This window comes from Ambystoma mexicanum, chromosome 11 (assembly GCF_040938575.1).
Source record: "Ambystoma mexicanum isolate Mex_15411 chromosome 11, UKY_AmexF1_1, whole genome shotgun sequence".
NCBI lineage: Eukaryota > Metazoa > Chordata > Amphibia > Caudata > Ambystomatidae > Ambystoma > Ambystoma mexicanum.
The window spans coordinates 444,460,199-444,482,593 of record NC_090934.1 but is presented as its reverse complement, the minus strand read 5'-3'; the positions used below and the strand labels follow the sequence as shown (position 1 = coordinate 444,482,593).

The window sequence follows — 22,395 nt, the reverse complement described above, 5'->3', positions numbered from 1 at the left end:
GACAGACCAACCAGAGTCTTGGCCCCCTCCGCGGCAGCTGACCCTCTCCCAATCCAATGTGGAGTCCCTCAAGGATCGTGTATCTCACCCGCGCTTTACAACATCTTCACTAAACTCCTCTTGACGACTTGGGTGTCACATACACCAACTATGCTGATGATACCCAGGTCCTCATTTCGCTCACTGGGAGCTACGAGGAAGATGTTGGAAAACTAAATGAGGTTTACCTTGAAATCCAAGCTTGGATGGCCACCCACAGTCTCTGTTTAAATGATGACAAAATGGAACTGCTCATCATTGCATCCCAGCCACGTCTCAACAAACTTGACCCTAGGTACCAATCGTTCACCATTGACGGCAACATCATAAAAGTTTCAAAAGAAATCAAAACGTTGGGTGTATATCTTGACTCCACACTCTCGCTCAAAAAACAAATAAATGCTACCATCTCATCCACAGCCTATACAAACAGACTTATCAATGCTTGTAAACCTTTTTTATCGATGGCCTTTTGCCTTACTCTAGCCAGGGCCCTGGTACTATCCAGACTGGACTATTGTAACACCCTCTCCATGTGCTCGACCAACCACAACTTGAACAAACTACAGATACTGCAGAACAATGCCCTCAGATGTGTGCTTAACCTTCCCCGCAAAGCACACATCTCCCCAATCAGAAAGGAAGGTCACTGATTACCTATCGTTGAGAGAATGAAACTTTGCACACTAGTCATTACTCATAAGTGCCTCTCCCTGACAGCTCCTCAATAGTTATCAGATAAATTCTCCAGACATAGCTCCTCCAGACCAACCAGGACACCGTACCCACACCAACTCAACATCCCGAAGTTTAACCTCAAAACAGCAGGGGGATCAAGCTTCCCTGTTATCGCAGCAAAATGCTGGAATGCCCTTCCTATGATAATCAGAGCTGATACATCATTTTGGTCATTCAGGGCGAAGGTGAAAGAGTTGTTCCTCACACAGCAATAATGAGCTGCTGACCACCTTCAACATTCAAGTGCCAGTCCTAACACTGTATTATTTACAATCACGGACCCTCTGTAACTTGGTCCTTTCTCTCACTTGTGCCTCTCCATTGCCAGGGACCACCCTGTAACCCGCTCAGCTATACTATTTATTTTTATCGTATCGACCCTTTGTTGTGCAACTTTCTGTAACTCTTGTTGTTCTAAAAGCTTTTATGCGCCCAGTTACTCGAGGGTTTGGCTGCACTTTACAAATAAACAAACTAAACTAAACTATGGACGACCCAAAAAAGAGTATTATTATAAAAAAATGAAAAAACAAATGGGAAAATTAATAACTAATTTGCCTTTCTCCCCAACCTTCATGATTAATTGGTCTATTGACATTACCTCAGTTAGCCACACCCCCATGGGACTGTACTCTCCACTTCACATGAGAAAACAGTGATTAAATGTTTAAGAGGAGATTGGGAACAGATGGGCACCACCCTATTTGTGTATTTTAACTTTTATACATCAATTAATATAAATTCATCTAAGTGCAATGCTTACATTTGGCACACCCCGGGTCCACCATGCACATTAGTGGAAACGTAAAACCAGAGAAGAAAATAAGGGAACCATCGAAGGTGCTGTTTGCACAGGTTAGGATCTCCTGACATGAGGTCAGTTTGAGTACAAATGCCTCTTACTCCTACTGACATGTATATATAATGCACCTAAAAGCTACAACTACTCAAATCTCCAATAAAGTATTGAATACCTACATTAAAAGTACACTTTGTATGCTCAACACAGTTTACACAACAGCTTTCACACTTTCGTTTGGCCTTGAAATATAATGTAATACCTGCACTGTAGGATGCCTTGAAGATGTTGCTAGAGACAGCCACAGTACTTGAATACTCCACCAGCATCAAATTATCGGAAGCCACCAGCAGGGGGAGCCTCTGCTTCCCGCAAGTCTTGTCGAGCAAAACAGGGGCCATCTTGTGGGCTCCATCATACACTTTAATGTATCCAGACAGGCAGCCAGTTGAATCCTGGAGATCAAAGACGTCGAATGTCAGGTAAACCTGGAAATTAGAATACAAATATGACCATTAATTCAACATAATGCATCAACCTAATCACAAATATATATATATATATGTGTATGTATATATATATATATATATATATATATATATATATATTTAAGCACATTGAGTTTAAATGGTGCTGCCATATGAACTCATTAGGTCTTAATCATTACTAACCTTATCTGAAGGGATTCGGATTTGATACACACAGTTAGTAGTATTTGGGTATGACGAAACAATGTTGTTAGAGGACAGGCTCCCCGTTCTGTCAGTTAACAGTGAGCTGCACAGGCCTGCAAAGAACATATCAGAACATCAACCCTTGAAGGCACTATTATGCATGCACAGATCTGGAGAAATGCAAAGAACCTAGAGAGTGGTGCTAACTCACAACACGTCTCTTCTCACCCTCCATAATGCTCAGGTAATATGGTTCTCTCATCTTTCAAATCTGGGGCAACCCAAGGCCTTCCTTGTGAAAAATTCCAATTCTTAGCAAACTCTGGAGCCTGACATGAAAGATGAGTTATGGATATTTTCCATAGGTGGCCCCTTCCTCTATGTGAAGAGCCTCCTTCCATCACCATGAATCTCTCCTCTGAAGGTTAACCACTACTTTCTCTTCGACCTGTACTTGTAATGTGCACTGTAATCACTAGCAATTCTCTTTTTGTCATAACCCGATTCTTGTACCCATGATATATTTTTCTAATATTTACAAAGTAGGATGTTCAAGATCCCTGTTGCTATATGCTGATCACCCTTCTTGCTATACTAGGAAAGGTGTGTATGAGCTGGTTAGCTATTAGAGTAGAAAACTCAGCAAACAATGCTAACATTCTTTCAAGAAATCAAGTGGGCTTTCGTCTGGGATGTTCACCCACCCATCCATCACTGTTTGGCAGTTCAGATGGACAAAGATAGCAGGTATAGGGTGCATATCTTTTTGTGGCTTTTCAACTTAAGCTGATCTGCCTAGCATGGAAGAGCAAATCAATGGTTGTCAGGTGAAGCACTCGGCCCTCCTCCCCATTTAAGACAAACACATGAGTTAGACAAGGGTGTCTACTGGCTCTATTATTATTGATATTGGTGCTGTCAGATTTTGAGACTTGTCTGTGAGAAATGAGCTCTGTTGCCTTCTCCCTGAATGGTATGTGACACAAATTGGATTCTGAATTCAGGAGTACAAGGATGAGTGGGGTACCATGGCCAATTTAGCCCTCACACATCTACAAACCAAAACACAATGCAAGCATAATGGTAAAAAATAGACAATTACGGCATATATCCCCTTCACCTTTTGTGCTAATGTGGGCAGAGAGAAGTATAATGATCTTAAGAGGGGTGTGGAGGTGAACCATTAGTGACCCAAACAACACAGTATCACAGTAAAAAGGGAATGTCCAAATGAGGTTCTATTGAAATATATATATTTTAAGAGGATCTGAGAGAATCTGAGAAGGGGTGGGGAACCTCTATTGTCAAGACACAACTCCTAAGGTTATTGGACTAGAGTGTGCATGATTTAGAAGTCCAATTCCTGCCCTTCTGATGTCGCACCCAAAATGCTTTGCTCCAGAGGAAATGGAGGGGACAGAAAAGAGAGAGTGGAAGGTACAGTGTGAAACAAAATGGTGGAAGTCTCCTTCCATTGACCAGAGCCCTCCTGCCTATGCTAATCCTGTCCCCTTCTCTTCTTACTGAAAACAAAGGCCCTTAAAGATGCAGCAACCTGGTGTGAGGATACTCCTGTTGAACGAGTGTGCTACTTTGATACCAAGACCTAGCACAGCTGCCTGTTGTACGGCTGTCTCGGGTGGTGTTGCCTGCCCTCACAAAAAGACCAAAGAGGAGGCCCAGCCCTCCAAGTTCCTGTCCTGCCATTTGGGCGCTACACCTGGCTGACCAGAATACACATCACCTTCCACAGCATAGCTGTCTCACATGAGCTGACACATGTGTGATATCAATTGGAATGTGGCAGCCGTGATCATAAGTCGTGCCATGCACTATGCCTACTTACAACACAGCTTAATTTTTTAGATTACCCTGCCACCATCATGGGTTACTTATGATCATCATAGTGGAGGCACAGGGGTGCATGTCTTAAGTGCAGTCCATATGTGGCAGAGACTTTTCTGTTGCTGCAACTGTCAGTTGGGCATCAGCAACCTTTGGCCCTGCTCTGAGTAACAGGCAGAGCACGCACTGTGGATCAGGATACTGATGCAGCAGAAGACTATGCTTTTGGCATGGAACTTGCAAAAGTAGACTCTGATCAGCAGATTACCCTTTTGGAGATGAAATTAACTGCATGATTTTATTATTCAATAATCAAAAAACAGGGCTTTGCACCCTTGCCAGATGGCAATTTCTCACAGTATGAATTGTTGTTCTCCGATTTATGCAGATGGTACCATATTGTCAGGCATACCACCAAAATGTGAAGAACTTCTCTCAAAGGTCACTTCTGTCTATAGCTAGACTAAACACTTTACAGGTAAAAAGACTATTAGTTGTCATTGGTCAGGTACAAAGTATGCAAATGACAATCGTTGTTCCTGTCGTAATGTTGAAACCCTTGCACACTTTGTTGTTTTCTGTTCATTATATAATGAGCTGTGGAGACAATACCTTTTTATATGTACTCATGAGTTTTGGTCTTTTAACTTTTAAACTTGCAGGTTACTTTCAATATGCAAGGAAAACAAGAACTTGACTGTCCTTTTTGTGGTGTTAATTATTTACTGAAATGTTATGATATGCCTTTTAATGTCTTTATTACGTGTATTTGACCCGGGGTTTATATGTTGTTGTGTGTTTTCTGTTGCAGTTTTATGGATTGCTGCTGCAAATCTGAAAAAGGCGTGTTCATCATAGATGTATTGAATTTTTTGGTATCCTGTGCTAATTATGCATGCTTCAAGAAAAAGTATATCATACCTAATTTACACGAACTGGGAATTAAGGAGTAGAGCTCAGCTAATGCGCTACATGTGATTTTCTCCATTACTGATATACTGATAAATGATGGTGTCGTGCATTTTCTTTGAGGCAATGTTAATAAAAGGCTTTAAGTAATATTAACGTTCTGTGCGTTTTAATGTAGAATGTTAAGGTTGTTCATTTTCGTTTCTTTTCTAACTTTTAGAAGTATGAACCTTTATTGTATATTAATGCTGTAATGGTGAAAGCCAAATAAAAAATTTTCATACATATTAGAACCCGCTTGGGGCAAGGTGCAAAGCTTTAACCCTCATTTCGTTACTACGCAGACAGCGACATGATATGATAGGTCATTTATGACGCGCTTAATACCCAGAGGTTTCTAAGCGGGACCTGGGGATCGAACCTGTATTGCTCCGTGTCTTTTTGCTTCCAAGGCGAGCACGTTGCCCCTGAGCTATCCGCCCGAGACAATATATGGGTCAAATAATAAAAAAAAAAAAAAACATTTTCAACTATCGTGGCCCAGAAGTCCTGTTAACATCACAGGTAAGACAAGACTTGCAACGGTAGGAGTAGAGCAATAGTGGTGGGTGCAAGATGTGATGCCAGAGAGGAAGCTAGCACAACAGGAAAGAGATGGGGGGGCCATCAATAGACAACATTCAGTGCAAGGCTACATAAGCGATGATTGCCTGGAAGCAAAGGATCCTGAATGGCTGACAGTCACAGCATGTTTTCGTTTAGGGAGAAATTATTATCTGTGTAGTGATGCAAAACCCGGGACCATTAATGATAACCTGCAAAACAGATCTCTACTAAATTGTATGACTCAGTCTCTCAAGCATGCCATTCAAGATGGAGAATACATGGGAGCTACTCCATGTACCGACTCAGATGACATTTTGTCACCTGGGAGCTGGGAGTGTGAACTGGACAAACTAACTTGATTAATTGTGACGGTTTATTTATTTATGTATGTATGTATTTATTGTGCATTTGTAAGGCAATATATACATCAAGTACATTGTGTTTCAAAGCGCTGCCCTGGGCAACAGGGAGGGGATATGGGAGTGAAAAACCGAATATAACAATGAAAGGTAGAGGGGGACCTACTAGGCCTTGTGAGCATTCAGAACGTACATGTGCAGAGAGAGGGAAGGGATGAGGGGGTCGTGTGGGCGGAGAGGTGTAAGTGCTAGTTGCCCTTCGAGGGCAGTGTTGGAGAGTGAGCAGCTGTAAGTGCCTAGGTGAAAGTGGTCAGCTGTCAATGCTGGCAAGGCCAGTGGGTGCCAAGGCAAGTGATGCAAACTGGCGGATGATGAAGACAATTGGGTGTGGAAGGCCAGTGCCCAAGAGGACACATAAGGGCCCTGGTTACCAATATCAGCAACTGTGGGGTTTAGCAGAGAAGAGAGGAAGGGAAGGAAGAGGTGAAAAGGAAAGCCTTCAGGAGCTTCCAGAATTTGAGGTGGTCCGGATCAAGATGAAGAGGAAGGTGGAGGCTGTTCCATAGGAGGGAGCCTGCAGATGAAAGAGATCGACCACCAGCTCACTGTTTAGTGAAGCGCTTGACACACAGAGAGTTGGTGCTGGAGAAGTGTAAACATCTGGAGGGAAAGTTTTTAGTGAGAGCAAGTTGTAGATAGCGTGGTCCCTGACCCCAGACAGACTTATGGACGATACAGATGGATTTGCAATTTAATCCTTGCAGCAACATGGAGCCAGTGGAGAGTTTGTAGGGCTGGAGCGATATGGTCCGTTGGCTTGAGATCAAGGATAAGTCTTGCTGCTCTATTCTGAATTAGCTGGAGGGGTTGTGAAGAAGGGGCCCTGAGACCAACGCTCCACACACCAAAATTCAAGTCGAGACGAAGGTCCAGAAATGCTCACAGCCTTACATCTTATTTCAGATGTATCCCAAATGCACCAATGATTGACAAGTACACAGAGCGGTACTCTCTCAGCCAGCCATACAGACCAAATACATTGCAAATCTTTACACGTGTGGGAGAAGAGCCAGAGATGGTCGACAGAGATACCTATATGAACAGTCTCGACTGAACACCAAGAAGCCACAGTGTTGATTCACTAGTTACACCACGACGCACCAGCGTTAGACATGTAGCACATTTGCAACCCTTCATCGCATCACACACACTTGTATACATGAAGAACATGCTTAGACAGCTCTGTAGCTAAAGAACAGATACATATACATGCTATTGATGCTTTTATTATTTTTGCATTAGCCAAAAGCATCAATGCACAACTGCAAGGCACAAGAGATCCTGAGCAAACTTGCAGATGCTTAACGCGAATAAACCCATGGGACTACATGGATATATATGGAAGCTGATAGGACCAAGTGCAACTAATATAGAGAGAACCTAGCATCACATGGACAATGTAAAAAGCGCATTATAAAGGTTCGGAAAATTACAGCAATCCTCCAGCCACTTAGTATGAGATGAGCAAAGCTGATTCAGTCTGCACAGAGAGCAAGACGAGTAAGACAGGCTCACAGCCAAGGTCAGAGAAACAAGGACACATTCCAATCTCCAGTTGACAAGGGGGCCAGCTGCAGAAAATTTGAATAAATCCTCATAATTGCGAGCTGAAGAGCTCAATTGTGTGGGCCCGAAACATGTGGTACAGCCAAACGAGACAATGGGCAGCCATACGTGGTGGGAAAGGAGAGCCGATCCCAACAAGCCAAACAAAAACTGCAACAAGTGTTGCGACGTGTGGAGCATATTCTCATAGGCAAAGGTGGTACACACAAGTTACAATACAGACACATAATCATTCGCATCTCCTTGAAGAGATGCACAGCGAGCTGAGAACTCGATCGAGTCCCAGGCCTGGGGAGATCAGCTCTAACCAATCATAGCCTAGAAACCCAGGGGTGAATTGCAAGGGGCATGAACCAATAGTAAGCCCACTACGCTGCAAAAATGTAATAGATAGTTTCTTGGTGAAAGGACAGGTCTGGCACCTGACATGCGAGGACCAGTACCATGACACCTATAGGTTCCCCTATAGGTGGTAATACTCTCAATACCAAATCCTTCATGCTGATAGGTTTTTTGGGAAAAAGGCCCAAGTGATGATGCCAGAGTCACACAAAACCGGCTTGCATGCAATGGAAAGTTAAGATGTACCAGAGAATTCCTGTTTTTTTGTATTGATCCCTGTTGATTTTATTTGCAATACACCGCAGTTTGTACTTGATGTTGACTGAGTCCTCCATTTATTCTGGGGAGGGTGTTGGGCCTGCAAAGTCCACGGACCCTCAGCCTCCCTCTGGGACACCTAGGAGTCCCCCCCAACATTCATATAGAAGAGGAGGGTAGGTTAAGGAGAATGATATTGCAGTAGTATATCCTAGAGAGAACCGGAGCTATAGAAACATTGAGTTTCTGGGAGAAAGTGAGGAAAGGAAGAATTTCTTTCAAGAGGTGGAGTTGAAAGTGGGCCTTCTTGGCAAGGTCCTGAATGTGAGAGAGGAAGGAAAGAGAGGAGTCGAAAATGACTCCAAGGTTTCTTGCTTCAGATGAAGGAGAAGGGGGAGCATCCATAGACGATGGCTAGAGTGAGGGGAAGAAAGAGGGAGCGGGAGTCCCAATAGGAAGGATCTCAGTCTTGCTGGTGTTGAGGCAGAGATCATTGGAAGTACACCAGGACTGGATGGCAGATAGGCAGTCAGGAATGATCGAGGGAGCAAGAAGAGAGTCAGAGGGAAGTTTGAAGAAGAGTTGTGTGTCATCTGCATACACTGGAGGTTGGGGAAGAAGGGGGAAATTAGGTGCGCATGTTGAGCAAGATAGGTGTTAAAGTGCCAGGGAGAGAGGTTGGAACCCTGGGGGACACCACAGGTGGAAATAGTGGTGGGGGAAGAGAAACAGGCCAGAATAACCTAGGACGAAGGGTCATTGAGGAAGGAGGTCAGCCAGTCCATGAAGGTAGATGCGAAGGCAGCAGCTGACACTCGTTTCATGAGACAGATGTTCATGAACAAGGTTGTCAGGGCTGTGGGAGGTGCAGTCAGAGGGCCACGAGGACTCTGGTGAGAGGAGAGAGTGGCCTGACCAGGAGAGTGGGTGATCTGTGGGGGTTGAGTGAAAGATCAGTGTGGATGAAGGCATCATGAGTGTGTCCAGCCATGTGGGTAGCAACAGAGGGGAGAATGGAGAGGGAGAGAGGGAAGAGGTCACAAAAGAAAGTGGATGCCATGATTAAGGAGTCAAGATGGATGTCTAAATCGCCCATGAGAATGAACTTAGAGGTGGTTGCGAGGATAGAGGAGGAAAAATCTGCCCACTCAGAGAGGAACAGGGTGGTAGAACCAGGAGGTCTTTAGATGGTGGCAATGGTCAGAGAGGGTGTGGCAGAGATGACCAGCATGCAGACCAGGTTCTCGAAGGAAGAGTAAGGCTGGATGTGTATGAGGGAAGAAGAGGCCTCACTGGGACGATCATTGCCACCCCACCGTCAGCAGGGTTAGGGCAAGGCTTGGATATGATCTTATAGCCATCAGGGAGAAGGGAGTCAAAATCAGTGACTGGGCTGGCATTGAACCACATCTCGGTAAGAGCAGAAATATCGAGGTCAAGGTCTTCAAGTAGGTGGTAGATGTCAACAGAGTGTTTGACGGCAGAACGAGCATTAAGCATGGCTAGATGCAAGATGTCTCTACCTTTGAAGGTTTTTCAAGGAGGAGTACAGGGGCGTGGTACACCAGTTGGAGGGGGGTACAGAGAGATTGGAAGAAGGAGATGCAGGAATGGGAAGGAAGCTAATGAGGGATGGCAAGTGCCGATCAAAAGGAGGAGGTTGCGTTGAGGACCCTGCACCAAGATAGTGCCAGTGTGATAGACATTAATGATAAACCTGGATGATGCCTATCCCGCCAAGGGAACTTCCCATTTAGTGAGAGTAGAGATGAGATGATGAGTCCAAAGATCTGGAGAGTGGACAGAAAAGAGGATATCAGTGAAGATTTGTCTGCGATAGGTAAGCCGGTTTTAGTGGTCAGGGTGTCTTTTTTTTATGCTTTTCTGTTCCAGACTTCGTGAGAGAGGGAGGATAGGTGATAGTGTTGCAGTTAGAGAAGTTAGAGGAGATAGTGAGGGCCGTAGGGCTGATGGCAGATAGTTGGATGAAAGAGGGGGCTGCACTGCGCAATCTGAGCACAAACTCACCAGGCAGCCTAGTAGTTGGAAAAAGGACACAAAATGCAATGCAAAATGGAGTGCAGAGATGTTACATAAAAACACACCAGGTTTTGAATGTTCTAAAAGACACATGTGATGAAAGAAGGAGTAAGTGAGATTGAGTAAGGCAACGAAGGCAGAATGGTGTGGGCACTCCTTGGTTCAACAGTTGTTAGGGATTAGTGGAGAGGCAGTGACCATGTTCAGCCATCACTCACTGGTATTCTGCAGGGTGTGTAGAGTAGCAGGGGACCAAGTTTATGGGGTAACAGTCTGTCCACCTGGGGGCTACTCGATGCTTTGCAGCGGGGTTAAAAACAAAGGGGTCCCCCGAGCCCTGCTGGGCCCGGAAAGGCTCAGACAGGGACTCAGAAGTAAGCCTTTGACACGGGCGCTGGGGCTCGCCTGCCGGCCCCCAGGATTGGTACAGAAAACTGAAGCTGAAGCCAATCACTGCAATGGCATCCCAAAGCCAGAGGTAGGCCAATTGCTTCCAAATACAGTGGCCATTTTGCACGGATTGTATGTTTACTGCATATCGTGTGGCGCTCTGTTGCATCCAATATGGAAAAAGCTGCACACATGATCCCAAAGCCCAGAAATTCTTAGCTGGTGGCCGGTAGTGTTGTGGCAGTCTCCGGATGGTACTGGAAGCTCGTGGTGTCCCGTACATAGATCTCATGTGCCCTGATGCAGCAGCTTGTCTCCTTAGCTGCCTGTTATACAGAGTCTCTGTATATCTGTATTAATTTTATTTGGTAGCAGAAATAATCTGGGATATGGTGCGCACATGTGCCCCCTAAGCCACGCATGATGTTTCAAGGTGCCCCATGAATGCCCCATACATATTCTGAATTCAGATATTAGGAAGTTTAATCAGGTGTTTTTAACTGGTCTCTGTGTTAAGCAAAGATACGAGGCTGGAGGGTATAAGCACTGCATGTAAAACTTTATTTAATGCCAGCCTGGTTATTTAAATACCTTGAATGACGCAAGGTTAAGAGAGTTTCATGTTCTATTGTTGCTAAATGTAAATAACGGTGTTTGTGCCGTTGTTTGGTGTGGGGTCCATTCCAGGACCACAACCTTGGTTAGGTGAAGTCACTTTGGGGTATTTATGTATATGGTTCAATGTGTTGTTACTAATGAGGTTTTTACTGTTGATTTTTTAAACTGGGCATTTTATTTTCATTTTTTTTTAACTCAAAATGCAAGAGGACGCCGACCAAACCCCCTGTTAACCACCAGCACCACAGCTAATGCTAAAATACCGATATACCGTTCCCCAAACCCACTATCTGTATTTGTATTCATACATGGACTGTCAGTTTCATTGCCATGAATATTCTGAAATAATATTTGTATAATATTAGCAGTGAATCTTCTGCAATGAAATCTCTGGGCATCATCTATACAGGGTGCATGTCTTTTGCTCGGGTACAAAAACGGCTTGTGTTTTTTCTAAAATTGGTTATCACAGAATACAGAGGGTGGGTGAGCACCACAGGCCCGACTACCTCTCACCACCCCACCCCACCCCACCACACCACCCTCCGATATTGCATTAATCCCACCCACAATTTACTTTCTGGTGGCGAAATATGAGAAGAAGCACATGTTGGTCCAGCAACTACCTCGCAACAAAGACTCAAGTGACTTATGTTGCGCTTCTCTTCTGGTCTCCAGCAGGTATTCCCTACCTTCATTGGTGCCTGTTCAGAACAATGCCCCTATACATTGTGCATAGGAAGGAATTATGCTGCGACGAGATGGAGCAGCCCCGCGTGGTCTGGATTGAGGGGTGTATAGGAGAGAAAATAATCTGGTCAGCAAACTGAAGAGTGGGGGGACATTTGTAGATGTTAATGCTAGAGCAAGAGAGATAACTGGAGAGGAACCTGAATGACAGGGACCAGATATCCAGGACAAAATTCTATTGGGCTACATCACAGGTGCAAATATGGGTGGCTGGTGAATGTTTTAATTGAAGAGGTAATAACCCGCCACCCCAGAAGATTTTTTTTTTTAAAGTAATGGGTTAAAATAATGTATTTTACAGAACACTTTACATGAAAAGTTGGGTGACAAGCCACACTGTTTAAAATTGGGTTTGCAGCGTAACACATGAAAATAATATTTGGATGAAAAGTCACCAACAGTGCACAGGAGCATTTCCCAATCCATGTTCTTGATGCCTTTGCTCCCTATGTGCTATTACTCTGCTAGTGAAAAAATAAATGATATCTGCACCAGTATATGCCATTATTCCCACATAAGAATATACTCAGGTTTGCTTTGCCCATAATGATATTGTAAGACAACATGCCCATTCTGGCTATGCTAATACAAAGCAGTATTCCCATGTGAAAACATACTCCTGTTGGCATTGACTATGATGCCTGAAAAAAACATGAAATGCCACTGTGAGAAAAAAGAAATCCACACTGGCTGCACCAATGTTGGCCAGTATGTCAACGTAAGAAAATGAATTGTTACATTTGCCCTAAATGCCAGTACGAATATCATCCAATAGTAAGATAACATACCCTTTCTGGCTGTAACAATGTTGCTTGTGCCACTCTCCAACCAGAAGTCTGTCCCCAACTGCTACACACTCAAGCACACACATTCATACTGCAAACACACTCCCATTTCATTTTCACCAGCCAAGCAAGATCATCTCTATTCATTAAGAGGCACACATTCAGACACAAAACTGTACATGCACACTTGCATACATACATCAATGTATTCTATCACACTTTTTTTTATTTCCAGGAAGCCACCATACAGACTCCAAATGCCACCTGTCATGATGTCCCTTTGGTTCCCATAAAGCCAGGAGGGCTTCCTGGCTCCTTTACAAGTGCAGTGGAGCCAAACTGCTCTATTACATTGACTCAGGGACTCTGAATGTGCAAGGAGTTACAGGAGAACTAACTATGCACATTCGCCACTGCAGTACCACAGCCTGCATCCCAAATGGACTATGCAAGACTTTGAATGTCAAACACCCACAGCCGTGCATGGCCCATTGAACATGCATGCTTGGGTACTAGTACCGTTTTAAAAGATAGCTCAGGAGAAGGTCCTCAGCTGCCGAAAGCAGCTGAGAATGCAATCACTGTTTACAGTGTGCTGGCAGGCTTTTCTTCTGGTTAGCGCCTCGATAATGGGTGGCAGTTGTGCACCCTGTCAACCATTATGGATGGATGGAATGCATGAGTGGACTGAGCTTGTGAACAGTTTGTGAACAGTCCACCAGAAAACATATAGAATGAAGAAGAGTTACATTCTGGAACTTGAAGGAAAAGTTCATAGCACCCTTTGCGAAAGTGCTTAAAGTGAAAACCCCTGCACTCCAGAAGTTGAAGGCAGAGTTCTTAACTGCAAATTTGCTATTTTCTATTGTGAACGCAATTGGAAGTTGGAGACAAACCATCTAAACCCCATGGAGAAATAGAATGCATTGAGAAGCTCTGAACTCTGGATCTTGTAGGCAAAGTTCCTAATGTGTATTAGAATAGAATTGACTGAGAAGCACCACACTTGGGAACTTGGAGGCAAAGTTCCAGCATACAAAGCAGTGAGTCTGGGAAGTCGGAGATAAGTTCATGGCATCAATTGAAAGTAATGAAAATGACAAGCAGTGAAGTATGACATGTTAAGGTAAAGCTCTGAATCATATTAAATAAAGACACTGAATCAGTCTATGCGAATCCTGGGACTTTTTGGCAAAGTGGCTAATACTACAATGATAAAGAGAAGCCATGTGATCGCGACCACCAGACAAGCCTAACAAAAATAAAGCTTGTTGAACTCTACATCTTGTCTGATGTCATCCCACATAGTGTTAGAAGTAGGATGCATCGAGGCTGAAGCTAAAGTCCAATACATTCATGGAACACCCACAAGAGACAATTCTTAGGTTGTCCAAACTTACTCTGAGGGCATATACCCATACCAGAGGTTCAGAATGAGCAGATAGATTGAATTTATATGGTGCTTACAGATAAATTATTCCTACGAAAGAATGAGCCATGTTTCACACAGACCTACAAATCACTGACCCAACTAGCTATAATGGAATGACTACATTCACGTTAGAAGTAGCTCCCAGTCTCTTCTTATGTGGGTAAGAGTTGCATTATCAAGTGCACATTTGCCAAAGCCAACCCAGCCCAGTCTGACAGCTGGGCAAGCAGAGAAATAAAATGCAGATATGATAGGTGCAGGTGTGTTTTGCAAATTCCTGATTCTCTTTTTTTGTATATTTGCTTGATACCAGGATGTTGCTGAGGGGTTCCGCATTTTTATGTCTGTGTTTTTTCCTTCCTGTCAAGAAGACAATAGCGAATTTGGACAGTAGGATAACAGACATCCCTTGTTCATAATGCCATTCTTGCCCAAGGGTCTATCCTCTTACTGATAATATGCATGCTTTGCATAGCGATCTATGAGATGTGACCACAACTACTTGAACCAGTTGTTATTGACACCCAGTTAGATCTGCATGTCTCACATCTTAGGGGTATCCATTAACTAAAGAAATTACTTCTGAAGATCAAGTTGTGCAAGACTTCTTTTTAAAACTGTGGCCCTTACTCTTCTATGCATTCTTGACTACAAATGCTTGCCTTTGACAGTTCCTCTCCAGAATTCAGCTCTTGTGCTCCTATGCTAAATCCCTTTGTGTTACTTCAGATTCATCTTTCTTATAGCTCATGTTCAGTCTGCAGATGTTTCACATGTTTTGTTTTAAAGTGATCAGAACTTTAATTCCAGGTGTAATCTCAACTATCTTACCATTTTCCTAAATTATGTGTTTTCTGACCTTTACATTTAAAAATAATATTGTTATTATTTTATCATGTATTTTTTTATATACCCGTACTAGTAGTATCTTTTTATTGTCATGTTATTCCTAGTGCTACATGCATACCTAACAAAGATTGCAAATAAATAAAGAAACATCATCTTTGATTACGCTTCTCAAAAACTTGAAGCATGCCCATGAGCCAACAATAATCGGAACATCTTAACAGTTTCTGTGCCTTACCTCCCAGGATTATGCTAAGCTCTGAAAACCAACGTCCCTGGCACATGTCTAAATTAAATGTTGAGGATACAGCTTACTTACAGATCAAGTCCCTACACATATAATATTGCATCTGAGGCTGAAAGTTTAACAAAGCATGCAATATCTCTTTGGGAGGGTTGTTGACAGGAGTAGCAAACAATTGTCTGTACTGTTTCCCTGTGTCCTGTTTGTCATCCTGAAAACTTCAAAAGCATACACTGGTTTCGCACTATACATGACAGTTTGTGGGGGAAATCCATAGGAGCTTCCTAGAGAAGATCAGATTGAATGAGAAGACCAAGAAAATACCAGTCTATGTTCTAGGGAGTTCTTGCAAAGCAGTGAAGGAAAGTATGAGTCTTGTTTGAACCTTCACATCAGAGAAACTCAAACGGTACATGCATAATAGAAATGCTTGCATATGCACCTTAAAGATACCAGATCAGGTCCTGATTCTGAAACCGCCAATGATAATAGTATAAGGAGGTTGTACAGAAACATCGACTTGAAATGGAGAGAGTGATGAGAGGTCCTGGCTGCAGACTAGAGCTAGTGGCTGCTCTGCTTGGCTTAGAGGTCCTGGTACTGGTAAAAGGACATTCCACAGTCAAGGGAGGCAATGGTCATTACTACAGACCAAGGCAAGGACCCACAGACTTGCAATAGGGTCAATATATCCACAAGTCCTTTCCTCAGGCCAGACCCAGTGGCAAGTTTGGGAAATTGGGTGGAACCTATAGCATGGGACAAATCGACTGGTTATGGCTATTAAATGCCCCTCCAACTATGACTCTGTTCATCTTCCGCTGAGTATTATCAAAAATACATTTGATTTAGCACTGTGGCAGTTTGCTTCGCATATGCCTTGAGTGCAGGAGGAGTAGTGGCTGAGCAGTTTAGCTGAAGATTATGCTGCAAGATTACATTTCTATTTTTCAGTGCAGAGGGCTTACATTCAGAGGGTTCAATTGGCATGCTGAGGTAATAAATAAAAGGTTCTTCTGAATATGTTTAGGTGCACAGCCCAGCTCAAACTAAATAGTCCCTCTATCCATTTTTAATAGCAGCTAGATGTGCCAGAAATGATAGTCAAAAGACAGAACCCTTGCTAGCAGTGGTAAGACACGAGAGAGGTTTTGTGGGCACAGGTGTTGATCCCACAGGACAAATTTAGGTCCAATTGGTTATGCATTTGGTAGTCACCTTACTGCACTAAAACATTGAGGTACTTGAATGAACCTCTTCAATAATGTGGAGTAAAATGTGACACAGCCCAAGGACTGGGTCCAGAAAAACCTTAAATTATCAGAATGAAATGCAGAATGCCTCTTTTCTAAATAAGACTTTCTGAATTTACCTGGAAAGTGTTACCATGTAATTTCAAATTAAGCATTGCAGTGTGAAAGGTTTTGCATTAACTTGGCAGTGGCAGGACAATGAGCATGGTGAGCAGGAATTGCTCGGCACATATTGTCCTTCAGTGGGACACAATTCCCATCGGGCACCCTCATTGGGGTGTTGAATGGAAGACATCTCCCACTGACAAATGTCCTGGTCTAGCTCTTAAAAGAGCCACGGGGGGCAGCTTGCCCCCCCTGCTCGGTACGCCACTGTCCGCATCGCCTGCATTTCTTGCAGCCGCTGGTCCGCAAGTGAGTGGATGTTCACCTGCTGCCTCTCAATGGCATCCAGCCTTGCACACATTGTGTGCATGATGGTTTCAGGTAGTAGTTGTGGACTGTGTGGGCATTGTGGCTGGGCCGGCTGAAGCATGGGGTAGTATCACCCTCATACTCCTCTTCCTCTTCAGTGGTAGGACATGGGCCCTGCTGCAATGTGGCAGGGGCTGCACTCCACGTGATGGGGGTCATGGTGCGCTGGCTTTCTGGGTTCAGTGTATCAATGCTGTGACGGTCACAGTGTGTGCCACTACAGGCGGTGGCCGTGGCATGGTACTGGGAGCTGTAGTGACAGCTGTGTCACTTGCCTGGCTGGTGGAGGGCCACTCACCACTGGCATGGTTATTGTGTCCCACTCGGGGCTTGATGGAATTTCCACGTCAGTGGTAGGTGGTGGTGGTGGAATTGGTGCTGCTTCTGGTTGTGGCTCAGCAGCCCTTCCGTGCTACATGCTCCTGCTGGTGGGTGGTTTGGTCTCTGCAGGGTTGGGGCAGTTGATGTGATGGCAGTCGAGCATCTGGCCTCTTCACTGTCCGTGGACTGTGTTCCTGTTGGCAATCTAATGATATGTTGTTAGACATCTGGCAGACCTGTCTGTGGGATTGCATTGCACTCATGTGACATTTTGTTTCTCCCAGGGTTCAACATTTTATGTGGATTGCTTTGTTGCTTTTGCTCTGATAGGTGCTCCTGCATGTATGTGGTGGTGGTGCCTGGTGAGTGTGTACACCGTGAATGCATGTGCACATTGCCTAGTGTGCTGCAAGTGGGGTTTTTGTCATGGATGTCGCAGGGCACCACTTTCTGACATGGACGATCTTGGCACAGACAGGTGCTTCTCATGTGTCACTGGGCATGCATGCACATTTCAGTTACATTGCATGCGCATTGGTACATTCACCCACATCCCCTAGCATGTGTGTGTGTATGCTTACTGGCCATTTGCTGTGACTGCTGTAAGGATATTTGGCGTGTTACAGCACAGAGTACAGCACTACTGCACAGGTAGCATTTTTTTTTTGATGCAGCACCACCACATGGGTGTGGTGCATTGCTATATGTGTTGCCAGAGTAACATGGACATATAAGTAAAGACAGGCTATTCAGTCAAAAACGATTTTTACATATAAGATGCAAATCTATTTTTACAGTTAAAAGCACACATGTGCACATTCAAAAATGCACACTATTTTTCACCTGAAATGCCTATGTTGCAAGAGACACATTTGAAAATTAATAACTAACCTTATTAATAACTAACCTGACTAATAAAACTTCATTTAACATAACCCACTAATAAAAATGTGTCTCCACTGCAGAATTAGGCCTACTCTGAAAGTGAACTTTTAAACGCACATTCATTTTTTTTTTCTCTGCTGCTCTGTCCACATAACTACAGGAAGCAAAGAGCTCGAAGGAACAGGAAATCAGTTTGTTACAATTTTTACTGTAGAAATGAGCCATTGTGTAGTGAAGGAGGAGATGACATGATTGATTCTGATTGGAGCAGCGTCATAGCAAGTATCATGCTAGAGGCTGTGATTAGAGTTTTGCTGGGGAAGCTTGAGGAGAGGGGGAGAGCAATCGACGTCTTGCAGAGCTGGGAGAAGGACCTGTTTCCTGGCTGAAGCATTCCTGCTGCAAAAGCTGAGAATTCCAGGCAATAAACCCAGTTTGAGAACGGCAGACACTTGTTTTCACTGGGGTTAATCTTCAAGGGAGCCAAATTCAGAAAGAGAATAGCCGGAGAAAACTCATGCTGAACAGATAAGGTAATTACAGAAGTGTGGGAGCTGTGCGAAAGTGTGCGAAACTGTTCAGTCAGTGTATTCGAGGGAGTCCCAGTCCCTTATCAGCATATTTAATGTTACCAATTGAATATATTCTCGCAGTTCTCTGTTCATTTTCTCACAAATAATGTTGTACCATTTCATTTATTTCTGTAAAAAAAGGTTAAACTGTGTTTAAAGGAAATTTCTATAATACAAAAATATCTGAAAACAGATAGCTAGTGTGTATTATTTCTCTCTTTCATTTTGCATGGGAAAAGGTTTAAACGTGGGTAGATTTTTAAACAGTGCAATTGTCATTTTAAAACAGATGTGTGCATGATTATATTCAGTATGGACAGTTGTGAGTGACTGTTTGTAGCATAGCTTGTTGGAGGTACATGAGCCAACGGGAAGAGAGACTCTCTGGACATAGTTCCATACCGTATATAAGGTAGTGGAAATTACCACAAAAATACCACAATAGCCCATGGTGGCACACAACACTAACACTGAAAATGTGGTATCCCTAAAATGTAGGCCTGAGGTCTCTCTAGTGATCAAGAACAATCTAGATAAAAAACAAGGGATGTTGGATATTGGGGCCACAAATAAACCAACCACTATACCAACCAACCACTCAAATTATCGCGCACATTATCTAAATAGGTCTGAATTCTGAAATAATGCAATGTATTATTGTTATGTGTGATCCAATATGAATACAGAGAGTGATTATTGCTAAAGGTATTTTGGCGGTAAGAAAATACCGCAAAGCCCCAAATATCCACAAAATACACAACATATTTATGGTGCGTTGCAGGCCGGGAAAGTGATCATAGAGTACCTACTGGGCGTGGCAAGCGTGTCTCACACTGCCATTTGCACATTAAAGGGAACCCATTTTATAATAGCAGTGTGCCACTAAAAACGAATTTCAGAATGTCACAAAGGGAAACCACATTTTCAGACCTAGTGCAATATTTAGAGGCAAAGTTGTTTGCACATGGGACGTGGTCGTCGAACAGCACCTTAGAATGGCGTGACCGCATTCAGGGTGAGATGCAGAAAGAAAAACTAGACAATATTTTTGCAGAAGGCAGCATAATTCAGGTCTGCCTTACAAGATTATTGAATGCAGCCGATAAAAGTGCAGAGAAAGACTGTTTAATACGGCTATGCGGCAAAATATGGTTTATTTTGAATAAGTCCCTGCAAATGCAGGAGAATGATACCCAGCTAATTAACAGGTTAAAGACTGAATTAGATGGGGCAAGTAAAAATCAGGAAATGTTAAGAGCAGAATTGGATGTATGCCAAAAAGACATGCAATTAAAATGCAGAGACTTTGATGCTCAGTTATCCAAAAGTAAGAAACAATTTGAGGATAGTGAGCAAGAATTGGTACACTTAAAAGCCTTAGTGGACCACATTAGACAGGATAAAGATGAGGTTGTTTCAGAAATGCAGATTTTACAAAAAGAACATTGTGAAAAAGAATGTGATCTCCAGAGTGCAGAACAAGAAATGATTAAAATGATTCAAGAAAGAGACAAAAGAAATAAAGAGTTCAATGAATGCCAAATGCAAATGTGCGACATGCAGGAGGTGATTAATAAGATGAGTGATGAAAACAACTATTTGCAAAGTGAAGCAAACAGACTCCTTAAAAAGTGTAAGGACTTAGAACAGCAAATGTGCATTCCCAGGTCCCAGGAGAGGCGGCAGGGTACCACATTCAATGGAGTGGAGGTGAATTCTAGCTGCCCAAAGAGCTAGTGCTCCAGTGACTGGGCAGGTGACTGAACTTGGTTGCAGCGCCCTTGGGGGATTTGATACTCCCATTGGGGGCAGCCACCAATCTCATACACCTGAAAACAGGATTGAATCACAAAATAGTGCAATTCCATGCATTGCAACAAGTAGCCCCATAGAAATAATGAAATCCATTAAAGCCCTGATCAAACCATTTAAAAAGGGAGGTGAATGCTGCATTGAGGATCACTTAGAAGCGGTGCATGACATTTTTAAAGCACTCCAGATACCTAAGGAACAGTACAGACAATATTTTCATTTAACTTCAGATGCCCCGACGGCCAGCATCATAAGGGGATTAAATGAACAGCAGAATATGACCTGGTTGGAGTTTGAAAAAGAAATTAGGCGTCATTTTTCTCCTTTTCAGTCATTGCAGGAGGCAAAGAAAGTCGCTTACACAATTACTGCTGGACCTAATACATCCCCTCGCCAATTTTTACAAGACTTAAAAAGAGCATTTTCTCGCTTTGATGTATCTTTTGACCCAAATTCCAATGAGTTTAAAACTGCATACTTCTATGGGCTACAGAAAGACATCATATCCCAATTGGTCCGTGAATTTGACCGTGACAAGTCCCTTGAATGGATTGTACATCAAAGCACAAAACTATATGAGGTACTCTATTGTCAGGGTAGAGAAAGTGATAAAATGAAAGATACTAGACCTAAATCTAAAGAACCCTCAGCCACAGTAATGGAAATCAGGTCAGCCAAAATGTCCCTTGAGTCTGCTCAAAGCCAAGGTAAAAGTAATGTGACACCTGAACAAAGGGGTAATCAACAAAGATCGCCATTTCCTGTACCAATGTTCCAATCACATGATCCTAGTAATAGGGAGAGCTACATCAGCCCTAGGTATTTAGGGGACAGACCCCGGGTAGGATATCGGCCTGATATAGCAGGTATGAACAATAACCAGAGACAAAATCAAGATCAAAGAAATGATGGTCCCTACCAGTCATTGGGGACACAGAGCAGATTTGATCCGAACACCATGATATATGGTAATCAGGATAGACCCCGATATGTGGATCGATTTACTGATAATGGAAATCAACATAGGGGCCAGTACCCACAATCTGAGAGACAGGACATGAGGCAAAACGTGAACTACAATCCACGTCAGTACAATGATTCCCCACCAGGGGACTATAATCAAAGGATGGGTGCAACCCGCTCCCCTCCACAAATGAATCAAGAGTTCAGAAACCATCCCAACCGACATCAATCACCTGAGAAGTATCAGAATAGATCCAATCAGGGGGAAAACAACCAATATCGACCTAGGCCACAGAAAGAGGATTCTAGAGAGATGGAAAGGTTCCAGTGCCTTGAGGCCCAAGTGAAAATGTTAGCTGAGCAAATAGGAAAGCTCTATACAGCGCAAAAAAAAACTTCCAAAGAGGGGGCCGATGGCCTTAACAATGACCGGGGGGCTTCCGAAAAGTGACTAAGTACTCATGATAACTGCAGAGCCAAAATGACAGATTGCTCTGATATAATTTTGCATAATGACTCTGAGATGCCTAATGGATTAAAAATGAAAGTGCCAGTAAATTAACTTGTGACAGAAAGTGCAAATACTTCTAAAAAAGAGTTACGGTTTAACCTAGAGCTAAATAAAACAGTAAAGATTTGCACAAATGAAAAAGAAACATTAGGAATTCCAAAAGAACAAAGGGACAGATTTAAGAAAAATGACTCATGCATGGGGAATACCAATGAACAGGGAGTAAGTGGGGATGCTATAGCTCCTTCCCTGGGCAAGCAAAACAATGACCAAACACCGGCAGAAAAAGGAAATACTCAAAAGG

The 22,395-nt window shown here is 43.2% G+C and overlaps 1 protein-coding gene across 2 annotated transcripts in view; it reads right to left on the bottom strand.

Moving 5' to 3' along the window:
* Positions 1-22,395, bottom strand: part of LOC138503492 (hatching enzyme 1.2-like) — a 650,573-nt gene that overhangs the window by 156,225 nt on the left and 471,953 nt on the right. For both annotated transcript variants that reach the window (XM_069623268.1, XM_069623269.1), the window contains exons 9-10: positions 2,248-2,363; positions 1,839-2,064 (exon numbers count right to left, since the gene is read on the bottom strand). In XM_069623268.1, the coding sequence (XP_069479369.1) occupies positions 1,839-2,064; positions 2,248-2,363 (342 nt within the window). The remainder of the gene's footprint in view (positions 1-1,838; positions 2,065-2,247; positions 2,364-22,395) is intronic.